General features: G+C 44.1%; 1 protein-coding gene and 1 long non-coding RNA gene across 3 annotated transcripts in view; one reads left to right on the top strand and one right to left on the bottom strand.

Annotated features, from left to right (window-relative positions):
* The window catches only part of SAR1B (secretion associated Ras related GTPase 1B), a 28,028-nt gene extending 21,498 nt beyond the window's left edge, over window positions 1-6,530 (top strand). For both annotated transcript variants that reach the window (XM_006179619.2, XM_032476770.1), the window contains exons 6-7: window positions 314-445; window positions 1,638-6,530. In XM_006179619.2, the coding sequence (XP_006179681.1) occupies window positions 314-445; window positions 1,638-1,754 (249 nt within the window). In that variant the 3' untranslated portion in view covers window positions 1,755-6,530. The remainder of the gene's footprint in view (window positions 1-313; window positions 446-1,637) is intronic.
* LOC106728994 lies at window positions 1,832-14,571 on the bottom strand. Its single transcript, XR_001365263.2, has 3 exons — window positions 14,433-14,571; window positions 9,993-10,222; window positions 1,832-2,810 (listed from the first exon to the last, which is right to left on the bottom strand). It is a non-coding gene; the product is annotated as an uncharacterized LOC106728994 (long non-coding RNA).
* Window positions 14,572-15,187: the final 616 nt, after the last annotated feature.

Raw genomic sequence — 15,187 nt, 5'->3', positions numbered from 1 at the left:
CACCACTTGGAGGCAATAGAATTAGAAATGAAGCCAGGTGTGCATGCCTTCAGAGTGTTGGGTCCAGTCACTGTACCTCACTGATCACAGAGTGAGTAGAGTGAGCATTTATAGAAGGAGACTTAGGGCGGCAGAAGAATTGAGCTACAGGTTCATTGAGCTCACTTTCAAATGTTGGGACAGTCTGCCAAAGAAAGTTGGCCAAACAGACATGAGATGATAGAGAGAGAGTCCTTGATACCCATTTGGTATCTTGTCAAAATGAGCCCTTTAGATGGTTTCAGTATCTTGTCTTTTTTTTTTTTTTTTTCAGTCCCTAATGACAGATGAAACTATTGCTAATGTGCCTATACTGATTCTTGGGAATAAAATCGACAGACCTGAAGCCATCAGTGAAGAGAGATTAAGAGAGATGTTTGGTTTATATGGTCAGACAACAGGAAAGGTAAAAAAAATATACATATATATATATATTTTTGACAGGTGTGAGTATTTCATTCAGTACTACAAATGTCTTTTTATTTTCGTTATTTATTTCTAATTTTCTGAAATAGTTTGCTCTAGCACTACCCCTAACAGCATTCATGCTTATCAGTTCAGTTGGTATAGTCTGGCTTCATTTTAACTTTTTTCTTAAAAACTGTCATTTATACATTTGGGTCGTTTTTTTAATGTCCTCATTTATTTTCTTTCTACCACTGAATGAAATCTTTATCTTGGTGTTATCAAAAATGTCAGATCTCATGATTACAGGAAACTAAATGAAAGCTTTCAGGTTTTATTTATCATAATTTTTCAGGACTACCACCAAATAGTATACTTGAATGTTTAAGCACACCAATAGTGTATTTAGGCCCCCAGTTCAGTGTTTAGGCTCTCAGTTCACCAGAGATAAATATAAATTGTAAACTTGGCCATAGAAGTGTTCTGGGGTTTTCTGAACATATACTTTATAATAAGCTTAAATAAATTATTTTTGCATTCATTTTCATTGGAATTTGTTTGGGGGAAGGACCTTAGTATTGAAAAATCCCAGAGTTTACTCTTTCAGAGTAGAAAAATATTGCAGCCTATGGAAGAAGACTCATGTGTTAGATAAAGTAGACTTTGGTCTATTCTCTTTTTCTTTTTTAATTTTTATCTATCTATCTATTTGTTTATTTATTTAGATGGGGGAGATAATTAGGTTCACTTATTTATTTTTAGAGGAGGTACTGGGGATTGAACAAAGGACCTTATGTATGCTAAACATGCACTCTACCACATGAGCTACACCCTCCCCTCCTCTTTCTCTTCTTTTTAATAAGTCGACTCTACATTAATTTTAAGGAATGCCTTGTTTAGTCATAAACCTACTCAGAGAATGTTTGTCTTTAATATTGGTGAAGCCAGTTGGGTAACTTGAATTTTTTCTAAGTCACAGATTATTTTCATTCTTGTGTGCCTCACAAGCTCACCCCTGTCCCACCGAGGGGACATCCTGTCCTACAGTAGAGAGGAGGAAGCTTCCTGCATGTTTAGGGGACATGGATGTCCAACAGCCCAGCCACGGCTTTATCACAGTCACCCTTTGTTCTAAGGTGTACGAGCTGCAGTTCTACTGGGTCATCCAGCATCACATGCATCTTCTCTTCCAGGGCAGTGTCTCTCTGAAAGAACTGAATGCCCGGCCCTTAGAAGTTTTCATGTGCAGTGTGCTCAAAAGACAAGGCTACGGAGAAGGCTTCCGCTGGATGGCACAGTACATTGATTAACAGCAGTCGGCATCAGTTCCAGGTCTCACTATTCAGGCCTACTCAGAGATTTGATCACTCAACATGCATAACTTGAATTCAATAGACTTTTGTTGGTTAGAAAACAGATGTTTTTTAGATTATTAATATTCTATCAACTTAATTTGAGTGAGAATTGAAAACTGATACAAGTAAGTTTGAATATCACAATGTTAGCTTTCTAATTCCATAAAAATAGTTTTTACAGTTTATAATCTGACATTACCCTCAGCACCATTTATAAAGAGCAACTTTCCAGAGTACATTTGAAGCACTTTTTAACATGAAACTACAAATATAAACCATATTTAAAAGCTCATGATGTTAAATTTTTTATGTACTTTTTTGGAACTAGTTTTTAAATTTTAGATTATATGTCCACCTATCTTAAGTGAACAGTTAACAATTAGCTTACTGATTGCATGATGCCTTAAAATTTTCAGTATTTTTTCTTATGCAAACGTCATGCAATAAAACAAACTCTAATGTTTGGCATTCTTGTTGGGCAAATGTTTCATTGTAATGTGTCTTATCTAGTTAGTATGCTCTGAAATTTGGCCTGTTTCATATTATACATATGAGGGGGTTGCTGGGAAAGGAGATTGCTTCAGAATATTAGAATAATGTTTAAGTCCCAAGAGGCTTTGCATTTACCAGGAGACAGTTGTTTGATTATACCTTATACCACATTAATCTCTGAATCGTACGTATTTTCATCAGTAACACTACCATTACCAGTGCTGATGGGGTCTGTGTCCTGGTCCCTGTCAGATCGGCCTTCTGAGGAAAACCACGCCTTCTGGTACAACACAAGGTTCATTTTTGGTTTGATAGGCCCATTCCAGTTGTCTGGTTCTGAAGTGCTCCAGTCTTATTGGCGCGTAGTTTGGTAATCTGTGCCTCTTCCCCAGGAGTAGTGACAGGCACCAGTCCCCCACAGATAGAGGTACTCCCCAGTCTCTTCATACTTAATGGTACTCAACCAGGGCAAGTGACAGGTGGGATCTTGTGCGCAGTTTCAACACAAGAGGCCTGCATCTGAGGAAAAAGAAAGGCTGTTCTGCTTCAGTTGTCACTGAGATATGTGGGGATTTTGCTCCTATCCCATGGCTCTTTTGCATTCTTTACCATATTTGATTTCTTGGTGGGAAGAAAATGAATTCATGTATTTTTCTTTTTTTCTCAGTTACTCTCAACTAGCTCTTACTTTATAGCACAGACGCTTTTGTTTTTGGATATAATGCTTACCATGTGATAGTGTCTACAAGCCTCACTGACAGACTTTCTAATAAGATTTTAGTTAGCTTTTTAAAGCATTTTAATTTCCTAAGAAAATTGGGTTCTTTTTTTCCCTGAGATTTCCATAATTAGATGAAAAACAAGTGCCAAATATTTATTTTTAAAGACTCTCAAGTTTAAGATTCCTCCCTTGGTTATAAACCAAGGTTTTATAGTATTTAACTAATTCCATTGAGAATAAATTGCTCTAATTCCATCAAAAATAATTTTAATATCAAAATTAGTGTTTTCTCTAGCGGTTGCCCAAATCAGTCCTTTCTGTCATCAGTAATATAACATGAGGCAAATAAGGATTGAGGGATGTACCTGGAAGGAATTACTAGTTAGCTAAATCAACAAGGTTTTTTCACCGTAACATTTGGTTTTAGGAATGTAGCTATTCTGTTCCACTTTCAGCTTCCTTCTACATGAAAATAAAGAAGCCCCCTCCCTGCCTAGAACATCAGTAGCACTATGGGTAAAGTAGGAAATGACATTTCAGCCTCTTGTTCTATTCTGCCAGGTATGTTTAAAGTACTCACTTTAATGTCCTGACTGAACAGAATGAAGCCTTATTAAAAGTAACTGCCTCTCGTTGATGGTATCTGTTCTCAGTATTTACAGGGACATGCCTTTCTTCAAGTATTTCCTAGTATCTATTGTGATACTTGAGAAGTTAATTGTTTGTGTTATAAATTGGTGTACAGGAAAAAGCTTTCTGGTTTCTCTAGAGGGGATTTGCTTTCTGGTACGAAATGTCTTGCTCCAGAACGCTCACTCTAGGTCTGTCACTGGGATCAAAGAAACAGAGTCACTTTCTGGACCACAGTTAAACTGTGGATATTTTCCCAGTCATGTGAGAGTCTTAGGGCCTGAACCTCTGGAAATAAAGCTGCACGTAGCAGCAGCGAGCTTTCCGCCAGCTCCCGGGAAATGGGACTGACAGTCCCCCATCCAGCTCTGAGAGCGCCTCAAGCACACACCGGGATCCCTGGTTCTTTCAGGAAAGCAAGTTAAGAGAAGGGCAAGAAGCAGTAGAAGCATATATTCTCTCTACGTGCCTGTGCAGGTGTGTGCATTTGTGGAGTATTTTTCAGGTAAATGCTAGTCTGGGGGACATGGGTTAATTTTGTACCTCCCACTGCAAATGGTGAACATGTAATTAACACTATTGTATTACAAGACTGGAGTTCATATAAAGCAGGAAGTGTTCAAAATATATTTTAGAATCTTAAGTCCAAAACTCTAAAAATATTAGACCTCAGCTGGCTTTTCTATTTTTAAAGAGACTCTTAACCCCACACCTGTTTCAGTGACTGCTGGTATACTTTTGAGTAACTGGTTACATGGATGGATTCCAGTTTATCTCGGTGAATTTTTAGAATTGGGATTACAGCATTTTAAAATTGTGGCACAGACATTTCCTAAAGCAGAGGGAAAAAAATATTCTGCACCATTGGCTTAGTTGACCCAGCATCTCTGAGTGCCAAAGAAGTATGAATTTAGATGTTGCCTGCATAGATCTAAATTTTAGTTTTGTGTGCCTGTGTATGCATACAAATATACTGTGGTTTACAACTGATACACAGAACATTGTTTCTTTTCCTTCATTTTCAGCTGGCTCACACTTCTCTACAGTGCTCATAAACTACTTGTAAATCATTAAAATAGGGTAATAGCTGTGATAATAGTGTTTCTTGCCTTCTGCAAAATGATTTGATTAACCACATTCAATTCCAGCATTTTGGAAAGTTCCGTCATTAAAAACAGTATACTTCTACTTGACATGATTTAAGAGTTTCAGGAGATAGGTTTACATTTTCTGAAACTGTATATTATATGTGACTCAATGTGGAATTTCAGTCTTGTTAGTTAACATGACTGAAGTTTGCAAGGATTTATTGCCAAATAAATTTTGACCAGAATATAATGAAAGTAGCTAACATAAAGGGAAGTCATTCAGATTAGCTCATGTTGATTTTATTTAGAATATATTGTTTGGGTCATTTTAAACATGTAAAACATTCAAAAAATCTCCAAGAAAGCATTAAAAAATAGAGATTAGCAAATATAAACTTATTGATGAAAAATTAATAGGGAATTAAAGGTTTTTTTCTATAAACCTTTAATTTTTTATTTAATTTTTTTTTTTTTTTTTTGCTATAAATTGAAGAGTGCAGAAAACTGTATCTTCAATTAAGAACTAAATTCTCAAAGCTACATATTGATGCTTCTGGTCACTTTAGTCACTGTGCTTCTTTTGAAATGCAAATTAGTGCTTTATAACCAAAAAAAGAAAGAAAGAGAAAAAGAAAGAGAGAAAGAAAGAAAGAAAAAGAGAGAGAGAAAGAAAAAAAGAAAGAAAGAAAGAAAGAAAGAAAGAAAGAAAGAAAGAAAGAAAGAAAGAAAGAGGAACAAACTCTCGAAATACGGAACTGTGCTGCTGTATAAAGTGGGATTTTGTTAAAAAAAACTTGTCTCCACTCCTGAACCCTGCAGCTGTCCCCATCACAAAGCCCCAGCCTGCTCCTGGATAAAAAGATCCTGATTTAAAGGGAACCTGAGTCTAATGAAGATGCAGTTCTGAATCAACTAATTTTTGTCCTCATAATTTAGAACATAAGTAGCTAATATATTTAATGCCACTGACTGATTGTTCTAGGCTTTGACCACACTTTTAAACAGAATCCAAAGTAATCACAGTAAAGGAAGCAAATTTATCGAAGGAAAACTTTGTTTCAGGAGTGCCCTGTCCCAACTAGATTTGGGGGCAGAAATGAGAAAGGCTTTTGAGTGATTTCACACAGAATTATTATCTTAGGAAAAGCTGCACTGGAGTGGATAAATTCTTCTCAGTGTGCATTTTAAATGAGGAGGAGATTAGATTTAATTTTAGTTTTAAATATTTGGAGGTAAAGGAAGGTGATAATTCTACAGGTTTTGACATACAAATTGTCCTTGAAATTGTTTTCACTGTCAAGTGTGAAGATTCACATCAGAATGGCCATGTGGGTTTCTGGATTCCCTGGTGCTGCTCTTCACCTGAACTCATGATCAGTTTCCATACTGAGGCAGGAGCACGCAGGGTGCATGTAGTCAAGTTAATTTAAAAGTGATCAAAGTGTTTTCTGTGGCGAGGCCTTCCTTCAGTATTTGGCTGAATGCAGAGTATGTTGAAATGGTAAGTTGGTGATAAGTTTTTCATCACTAACCTTGTTTGCACTTTTGTACACCACTGCTTGCACTAGCATCTTAGTGTGAATTTTAACAGTTGTTTTACAGTGTATACAGATGGTTAAGCATTAATTTATATGAAGATATTTCTGTTTACCTTTATGTATTTTACAGCTACAATAGATGGTTAAATGTTCTTGAATTGTGTTTGTATGTTATTTTGATTATGTTATATTATCTTTTCATCCCCTATGAATTTGAGTGTCAGGAATAGAAAAATAAAATGCTTACTTGGTCTTTGAAACACTCTGGTGTCAAGTTCCATTCTTATCATCCAATTGTAATTTTCATTGTGCTTATCAGAAATTTCTTGGACTTTGAAATTACTAAGATAATCAACTTGCCCTTTGTGCAAGGATTCCAAGGAAACTTTGCGTAGGTACCGAGGTCTAATTTGCCTCCTAAGACTGAAAACAACTTATGGGCAAACTGCAGTAGGACTGACTTACACAATGCCAACTCAGTGGGAATGTGAAGCAAGTCAGCTGGTTGCTTTTGTCTACGTGAAGGGTCTCTAGCTTTAGTGTGCGTCAGAAGCTCTGAGGTGGGGTGAGGGTGGGTGGGGTGGAGGGGCTTTTAAAAAAAACACGGCAGAAAGTAAAATCTCAACAAAGATTGTGATTCGGTAAATCTGGGGTGGCGGGAATCCAAATCTTCAACAAGCTTCTCAGGTGTTTCTGATGCCAGAGTGTGTAGATTTTCATTTAGGAGAAACAGTAATATAACAAAACTGGTAACACTAAATGATCATTGGCCAATCAGTGAAGAAAAAAATTAGTCATTTTGATAAGGATTATCAAGCCCCTTTTGAAACATAAATCCAAATATAAAACCCGTTTAAAGCCATCCCTTTAACCTTCCCACTAACCAGATGCAGGATGACAACAAGCTTTGTGCTGGCTCTTTTAACACAACCAGTCACGATTTGATTACAATTGGGTCCATCAAGTAGAGATTTAGTACTGGCTGAAGTTATTTGTTGAAGCTAACAAGTAGATAGAAATAGTAAATGCACTGAAGGGACGAATGCTAAGAAAATAAAGTCCAGTTCATTTAACTCATCTTCTTGAATTGAGCTACATAGTCTTCCACTAAACTCTGATATTTGCACTAAAGGTACAAGTAATACAATGTCACAACCCCAGCAGAGTGTGAAAGGCCCCTTGTTGGGAACAGAGAAGCTAGGAAACTGTAAATAAAGTCCTTTGGGTGGTGGCCACCATCCTCCTAACCTGATGTTTAAAAACAAAAGTCCTGAAACAAAACAAAGGTCCTAAAACAGGCCCGGTTTCTGCTGCATCCCTTTTACAGGGTTCAGCTGGGGATTCAGTTAATTGACCAAGGCCTATATGTTACAAAACCTCAACTCGGTTTATTTAAAATCAGTCACCAAGGCTCAATAATTTTCTGGCTATTATTTAGTGAGCAAAGGAAGCCTTGCGCCTTGCTTTGGAATGTGGATTTTAAGATTTGGTGTATTATGGTGAAAAATTTAACATGTTTATCAAAGTCACTGACTTCAGTGATGGCATTGTGCTACTACAAACTAGCTGATAGTGTTGCAAAAAGAAACTGAAGTGCTTTCTTACTTGATCCTGTTGAAAGGGCGTGGGTTAATGGGTAACATTCCACAGTCAAAATCTTCACGGAGGGGTGGGAAGGGACAGACAGGGAGTTCAAAATGTAGAATAGATAAACAAGATTGTAGTGTGTAGCACAGGGAAATATATACAGGATCTTGTGGTGCCTCACAGCGAAAGAAAATGTGACAATGAATGTATGTATGTTCATGTATAACTGAAAAATCGTGCTCTACACTGGAATTTGACACAACACTGTAAAATGACTGTAACTCAATAAAAAAATGTTTTAAAAAAAATCTTCATGGGTGCCGTGTTTCGTGGCTGTTAAAAGTACAGAAGGGGAAGAAATCATTGGTGGTGAGGTACAGGTGACCAGAGAGAAACTGGATGTCAAAATAGAGGTTTTTGTTCACTGCTTTCTTGAGCTAAAAAGAACTGACTGTGAAAAGCAACAGTGGGATTGTAGTCCCATTTCATCCAGGATTAGCAGAATCTCAGAAACTAGAGAGATTGCAAACACTGCCAAGTTACAGCAACATTTTTAGTATTCACTCCTGGCCCTTTGGGTTTGGGTTGGCATCTCTAGACCCACGTCTTGGTTGAGAAGCCACTTGGATTAACTGCAGTCTGGAGAAAAGCAAGTTGACTTTCCTCCATTCTAGGAACTTCACTTTTGACACCTGAATGGCGAAGAACCCCTATTTGGGGGGAAAGGACAGAACATGACAGTTCCAGCCCCGTTCTAGGCCCCAAAGAGGAAAAACAGTGGGAGCTTGTTTGCATCGAGGGACCCCACTGCACGGGGACACAGCTCTGACAGCCCTTGAAGGAAACCATAAAGGTTTCCTCCCTTTCTTCCCTGTCTGGCAGCAGATGGCAGGGGCACAAAGCTATTTAGAGAACAGTCAGCTTTTTTCCACCTCAGCATCTATTTGGGGCTGGGCTCAGAGTCATCAGTCCTCTAGGAGTCAGGTGGCAGGAGGACCCCTCTTGGATTCTCTGGGGCCTCAATCTGCCATCCTGGAAAATCAATGCCTGGCCCTTCTGATGACAAGATGAGTGGGCGGCCTTTGCCCACCACTCTATGTGCCAGTGCTGGGCTGGGCGAATAGGGGGCAGGGTCCCTACTCACCAGGTTCTCTCTTTTTTTCTCTCTCACACAGCAAAGCCTTACGAGTGAAAAGCTACTAGGCATCACCAGGCATTTTCCAAGTATTGTGCTGGTGCTGGATTCAGGTTCAGGCACTTGGCCTTCCTTTCTATCTACCTTTCCTTCCATCAGTCAGCAGGCATTTCCTCAACACCTGCCTGCTGAGGGCTGACATCAGATGACAAAAAATGGGCAGAGGTCTGCCCAAGGCATCATGGAATGCAAAAGGGAAGGGCCCTCAAACACTGTCTTGGTTTCTAGAAAGGGGACACTGGAGCTGAATCTTGAAGGAGTTCAAACTGGCTAGAGGAGAAGGGGTAAGAGAGATGAGAGGACAGTCCAGGCAGGCAGAAGAGCAAGGGCGAAGGCAGGGCAGAAAAGGGCGCACTGTGACTGGGGGCTGGTGGAGCTCAGTGTCTGAAGAGGTACTGTTGGGGGAGTATCAGCAGGAGGCCGGGATGGAAGGGAAGATGAGAGGATGAGGCGCCTGACCTGAGGAGTAGGCAGGAGAGCAGGGCCACTCCTTCCCATCTTTCAACCTGTTTCTCACCTGTCATGAAAAGTAGGCTATTTCTAACACCAATACCATTTTATGACATTTTATGACACATGACCATGTTTTCCAGCCCAAGGTAGGAGCCAGTGACCTGCCAGGAGAGCCTGCTCGTGGGGCCAGCAGCTCAGAATCAGGACATGCTATTTGAAGTTGGGACCACCTGGATAGAGATGTGTCCTTCTCAAAATGCCACACTGACCATAGAGCTGTGCACCAGAACGTGTGGCACTGACCACGGGGAAGACGCTGGTTTGAGGTCAAACTAAAACACAAGCTGAAGCTGTTGACACAACAGCTATCGCCAACCTCAAAACATCAGCTGAGGGGGTGGAAGGTGGGGCTCACTGAGGGTACCACTGGGAGAGAGGAGCAGAGACCGCATCTGTCCCCTCTCTGACCCCCCTCCACAAACCTCTTACCTGGGACTGGCTTCTCCTGCACAGTATGTGGATGTGGTGGTTCCATCCATCAAGCAGTCAGACGTGTGATGGAAGCAGAGGAGGGGGTACCTTGCCTTCTGGTCCCCTAGGAAAGCCCTGAACTTGAAAAGGCAGGTGGGCAGGGTATCCTAACTCATCAAATCACCCAAGGGCTGCCCAGTGAGCACTAGATTGGTCCTCATCTCTGTGGCTCCAGGGCTCAGGACAACCTGTGAATAGAAAGATCGTTTCAAGGCAACAATTACAGCTAAATTTAAGGAAGATGATTTTAATTTAACACAGATGGCTTAGCAGTGGGTTGCTTGTAAACTGACAGACTCTCTGTCACTAGAATTCAGAAGCTGTCCTAGAGAAGGTGGGAGGCAAGATGAGCTTTCATGCCCTCTCCCCAGTCCCCAGACCCTGAGGTCCTTATCACCTCGGAAGAGGGCTGAGCAGGAACCAGGATTGATGGAGCAGGTTGGTGCTGGTCCCACACCACTTCTTGACCAGAAAAAGTGCTCCTGGACAGTAGAGGGGTCCCTAAGATTTGAGAATACCGTCTGGTTCCTGATGTCCCTAAGCGCACACTGCTCCCTATGACATGAGCCCACTTGGGAGTCTTAACACTGGACGAGGCAGTTATCAGGCCCACCCACCACACCTCTTTCCCAAGCCTCCTAGGCTTCCTTCCTGAAGCTGGTGAGCATGAACATTACGGCTGGCATGTGAGAAACAAGGCTTTGTATACCAAACACCTGTCAACAGAACCAGGCAGTCATCCAGAGTCCCAGAATAGCAGTTCAGAATATTCACAGGTTAAGATTTATTTTGCTGAGTCACTTCTCTCCCTCCATTTCTCCTCCAAGCCCTGGTGCCCTTCTGAGCTTCGTGGTGATCACAACATTGGGTCCCTAACAATGGAACTCGCCTTCTTTGCAAAAGGGGTGGGGGTTGGGGAGAGAAGGAATTCAGCTCCCTTTGGGGTCCTAGTTGACAAGATTTCAGGTGTGCAGGATGGCCACCAAGGAGCACAGAATGCTGGGAAGGTGGGTGTTTCTCCGGCCCAGGCATCGCATGAGCTGCTTCCATGATGACCACTGGGTGCTTACTACCAGCTCCTATGCACCCCTACCCAGGGAGCTGCACACAGCCAGTCCCTGCCCTGACCCCAGACCACAGCTGTCCTGGTTGGGCCCGGGGAAGTCCTTGACAGCTTGTAAACAGTGGGGCTCAGATTCCAGGAAGAGGGAGCTAGTAAACAAATCCCTCGGCCTTGTGGCCCCTGGTCAGTGTGCCAGAGTCAAAGCGCCCTATGCCTAAACCTACATCCTCCCTCTGACCCCTTCAGTGTTTCCTCATTCTGCTCACCTCATATCCCTGCCCATTTTGTGACTTGTAGCCGCCCTATATAAGAACTCTCATCCACATGTAACAAATGAGGAAACTGAGGCCCAGAAAGGGCAAAAATACAGGTCTCTGATTCTCCCCCTTATCTACCACCCTAAGGCCCAGAAGACTCCATTTCTAGTCGCTTTCTGCTTTGCAGTGTGGTCATGCACGAATTCTCTGGACCTGAACCGTCACATGAAACCAGTGTTCACTGAGGATGGAGGGAGAATAAGGAGCATCACCAACTGAACCCCTAGATCTGGGCAAGCCCACCCTAGAATTGCTATCACCCAAACCGCAGAGTCCCCAACCCTGCCCGCAAGGCCTCTGCCCCCTTCCAACCCCGGAGGACGGATGCCTCATTTTCCTTCCAGTACTTCACCCTGTCACCATCCCAGCCAGACCTTGTGTCCCACCAGGTGATCACCCGCGGCCTATGCTGTGCTCCTACAGACCCCTCACCTGGTGACAGATGAGGCAGCGGCCACAAAGGCTTTCTGATTGTGTAAAGGCCCCAAGCTTCTTCCAGCTCTTGCTCTGCCCGAGTCCAGTCTGGAGGCTCACCTAGTGCCCTGTGTCAGCCAGCCCCACCCCACCCAGCAGGTCCTAAGGTAAAATAAAGGGCCCCAGCAGGCTCTTACTTGACCCTCACTGACCACTTCCCCTGACCGATGGACATCTCCCCCAGAGCCTAGAGATCTCAGTATTCCCATCCTCTTCTCCCATCCCACAGATGGGAAAACTGTACATTAAGTCAATGGCAGAGAGAAGACTAGCACCCTGGTCTCCTCATCCTGGGTCAGCCATATTTCCTACAGCACTGTGCAAAAACCTTGGGGGTGGGGTGGGGTTAACAATCATAAAAAGATGCCTTGAGTTTGAGTTTGATTGGCGGCGGGGGGGGGGGGGGACCCAGGGGCATCATGGGTAGCCCAGGAAGGGCAGAGAGGCCCAATATGAACTTTTTACTTTTCAATGTTTCAGAATGACTTATTTTTCCTTATCATCACATTTTTTTGTTGCAACAAAGCAGTTGTGCATTAATAAATGTAGCAGGATTTTTTCTCTGTATTCTTTTTTTAACTGTGGCAAAAATTACACATAAAATAAAATTTACCTGTCCAACAATTTCCAAGTGTGCAGTATGATACTGTCAACTGTATGCAGACTGCTGTGCACCTGAACCCCCATCTTGTCTCTGCACCCCCTGAACAACTCCCACCACCTTCTCTGCCCTAGCCCCTGGCAACCACCACTCCACTTCCTGTTTGTGAGTTTGCCTAATTTAATACCTCATATCAGTGGAATCATTCAGTATGTGTTTCTCTGTGACTGGTTTATTTCACTTAGTATAATGTGTTCAAGGTTCATCCATGTTGTAGCCTGTATCAGAGTTTCTTTCCTTTTCAAGAATGAGTAATATTCCATTGCAGGTTCTACAACATTTTCTTTATCCATTAATCCATTGATGGACATTTGGGTTGTTTCCACCTCTTGGCTGTAGTGAATAGTGCTGCAACCAATGTGAACTCTTTACATGCTGCCCTGTGTCAGATAATAAATGGGTCATGGGCCTCAACAAGCTCTAGGGAGCAGGGTCCCTTCTAGGACACCTCGGAGTTCTGTTCATCCTTGGGCTGGGATGCAAGCAACAGGGGCTGTAGCTTGATAAGAAAGGCACAGGCTGGGTTCTGTATGTCCTGGCCAATGGCTGCAGCCCCTTTCCCTTGCTTGCACACTGCAGGGGTTAACATGTTGGGGCTGTCAGGACAGTGCTGGATCTGCTCGTTTATACACAATGGTAAACTGCTCACTAGCACCAGCTCTTTACCTGGTACACAGTGTGGTGGGGGACACCAGGCCTCCTGCTAGGACTGCCAGGTAACATACAAGATGCAATATTTTGAACATACTTGTACTAAGGAAGCACTCATTGTCTGAAATTCTAATTTTACTGTGTGTCCTGTATTTCTATTTGCTCAATCTGGAAACTGTTCCTGCTACCCACTGTAGCTATTACCCACTGCTACCCTCACCAGCCAGCACTAGGGCCTCTGTGTCCCTACCCAGGTCCCCACAACAGGCTGGTGTGGATGCTTCTGAACTCCAGGCTTGGCATGGAGCCCTGGGTGTAGAGCACCAGCCGGCTGCAACAAGCTTGCCACTTTAGTCACCTGCTTGACTAAGCCCCATCCTTTCCTCCCTCCCTTTGACTCTTGGCAGCAAGCCTGCCTGAACCCCAGAAGACTGCCCTAAAATCTATATTTGATGATCTCCTCTTATCAGGCGACCCCCAGATGGTGTGTCTCTCACCAGGGGAATGAAGACTGGGGGGCTGGGGCAGGCAGACACACACAGGGGCACCTAGAGGCCCAGCACTCCCAGCGGGAAGGCACTGGCCCTTGCGGATGCCCCCAAAAGCCTGGCGAGGTGAGGCTGAAATGTGGGGGTCTCCTGTGAAGAGGAGGGCAGCTGTGACACCACTCTGAGCAACTTGTATTTCCTGGCGCTTCTGTGAGTCCTGAACCTTCATCTCCACGAAAAGTGGCCTTTGCTGCCTCCTCTGGCAGCTCTGCGCACGGACCGGGGAGCCGGACGAGGGGCGGAGGCCGGCTCAGGGAGCGTGCGGTGCTCCCCCTGCAACCCGCTGTCGACTTCGTCCCTTTCTTCCACAGTTACAGAAAGGCAGGGCCTGGGTCCCCTGGGCCCCAGCAGGCCTCAAACAATGCCTTATCCTCCCGGGAGTCTCTTGTCCCTTAACTGCCTCCCTGTTCCTGAAGGCTGACTAGAGAAGAGCCTTCTCCGAGCTGGCCGGCAAAGGGCTATGGAGAGGGCGGCGGGGTGTGTAGGGGAGGAGAGGGCCGGGGTCCTGAGACTGGGAGTGCAAGGGTGGCCCTGGCCCCCTGCCCCGTGGGCCTCGGGACCCGGAGCTGGAGGCATCCGGGCTGGGCAGCAGATGGCGCCACAGACCCTACCTAGCAGGAGCTTGGCCAGAACAAGGGAAGTTCAGGGTGGGCAGAGAACTCCCTCCCCGCAGCCTTCACTCACCTGCCATGCAGTCTGTGTGCCCCTGTACATTGCTTTGGGACTATCGGATTAAAGTCTGTCTCCCACACTGGCCTGGTCTCTGCAGACGGGAAGGCGGTCATCCCAGGGTCCTCAGGGCCCGGTGGGCGGTGCTGGGAGCGCTGACTCGTGCGCAGGAAGGAAGCGCGGTGAGTGGGCCCGCCCCTCGCGGGAAGCGCCCACACCTGCCTTCCCCTCTGACTCCTCTGTCTTGGCCCGTTAGTAATTATTTTATATTGATTACATGTTCAAGTGATCATATTTTGGATATAATAGACTAAATAAAATGTTATTAAAACTCACTTTACCTGTTTCTTTGTACTTTTTAAAAATGTGGCTGCTAGAATTACACAGACGGCTCACACTTAATTTCTTTCAGAACACTGCTGCCTCGGGGCCCCCAGGTGCCTTGACTTCTCCTGCCCCACAGTCATCAGCTGGATCAGCTGTGCAGCTGCAGGCCTTGCAGTGGGGCCTCACATCTTCTGGAGCACTGAGGCCAAGTGGGCCTGGCTTTGGGTGGGCACCAGGAGGAGAGAGAGGCTAGGGTGCTGAGCCCAAGGCAGCCGGCCTAGAGAGCTGACAACCCCAAACCACAGCTGGGGGGCTGGCCACCCAGGAGCCCCCTCAGCCCTGCCTCATGCTGACTCTGCCATTACGGATCTCACTCTCAGTCGAGAACCTTGAGCGAACACCCGTGTCTGTCAGACAGGGTTCCCTGGTCCCTATGGCAGGGA

The sequence above is a fragment of the Camelus ferus genome, chromosome 3 (assembly GCF_009834535.1).
Source record: "Camelus ferus isolate YT-003-E chromosome 3, BCGSAC_Cfer_1.0, whole genome shotgun sequence".
Lineage (NCBI taxonomy): Eukaryota > Metazoa > Chordata > Mammalia > Artiodactyla > Camelidae > Camelus > Camelus ferus.
Note: the sequence above shows the minus strand (reverse complement) of the source record. Positions and strands in the feature narration are given on the sequence as shown.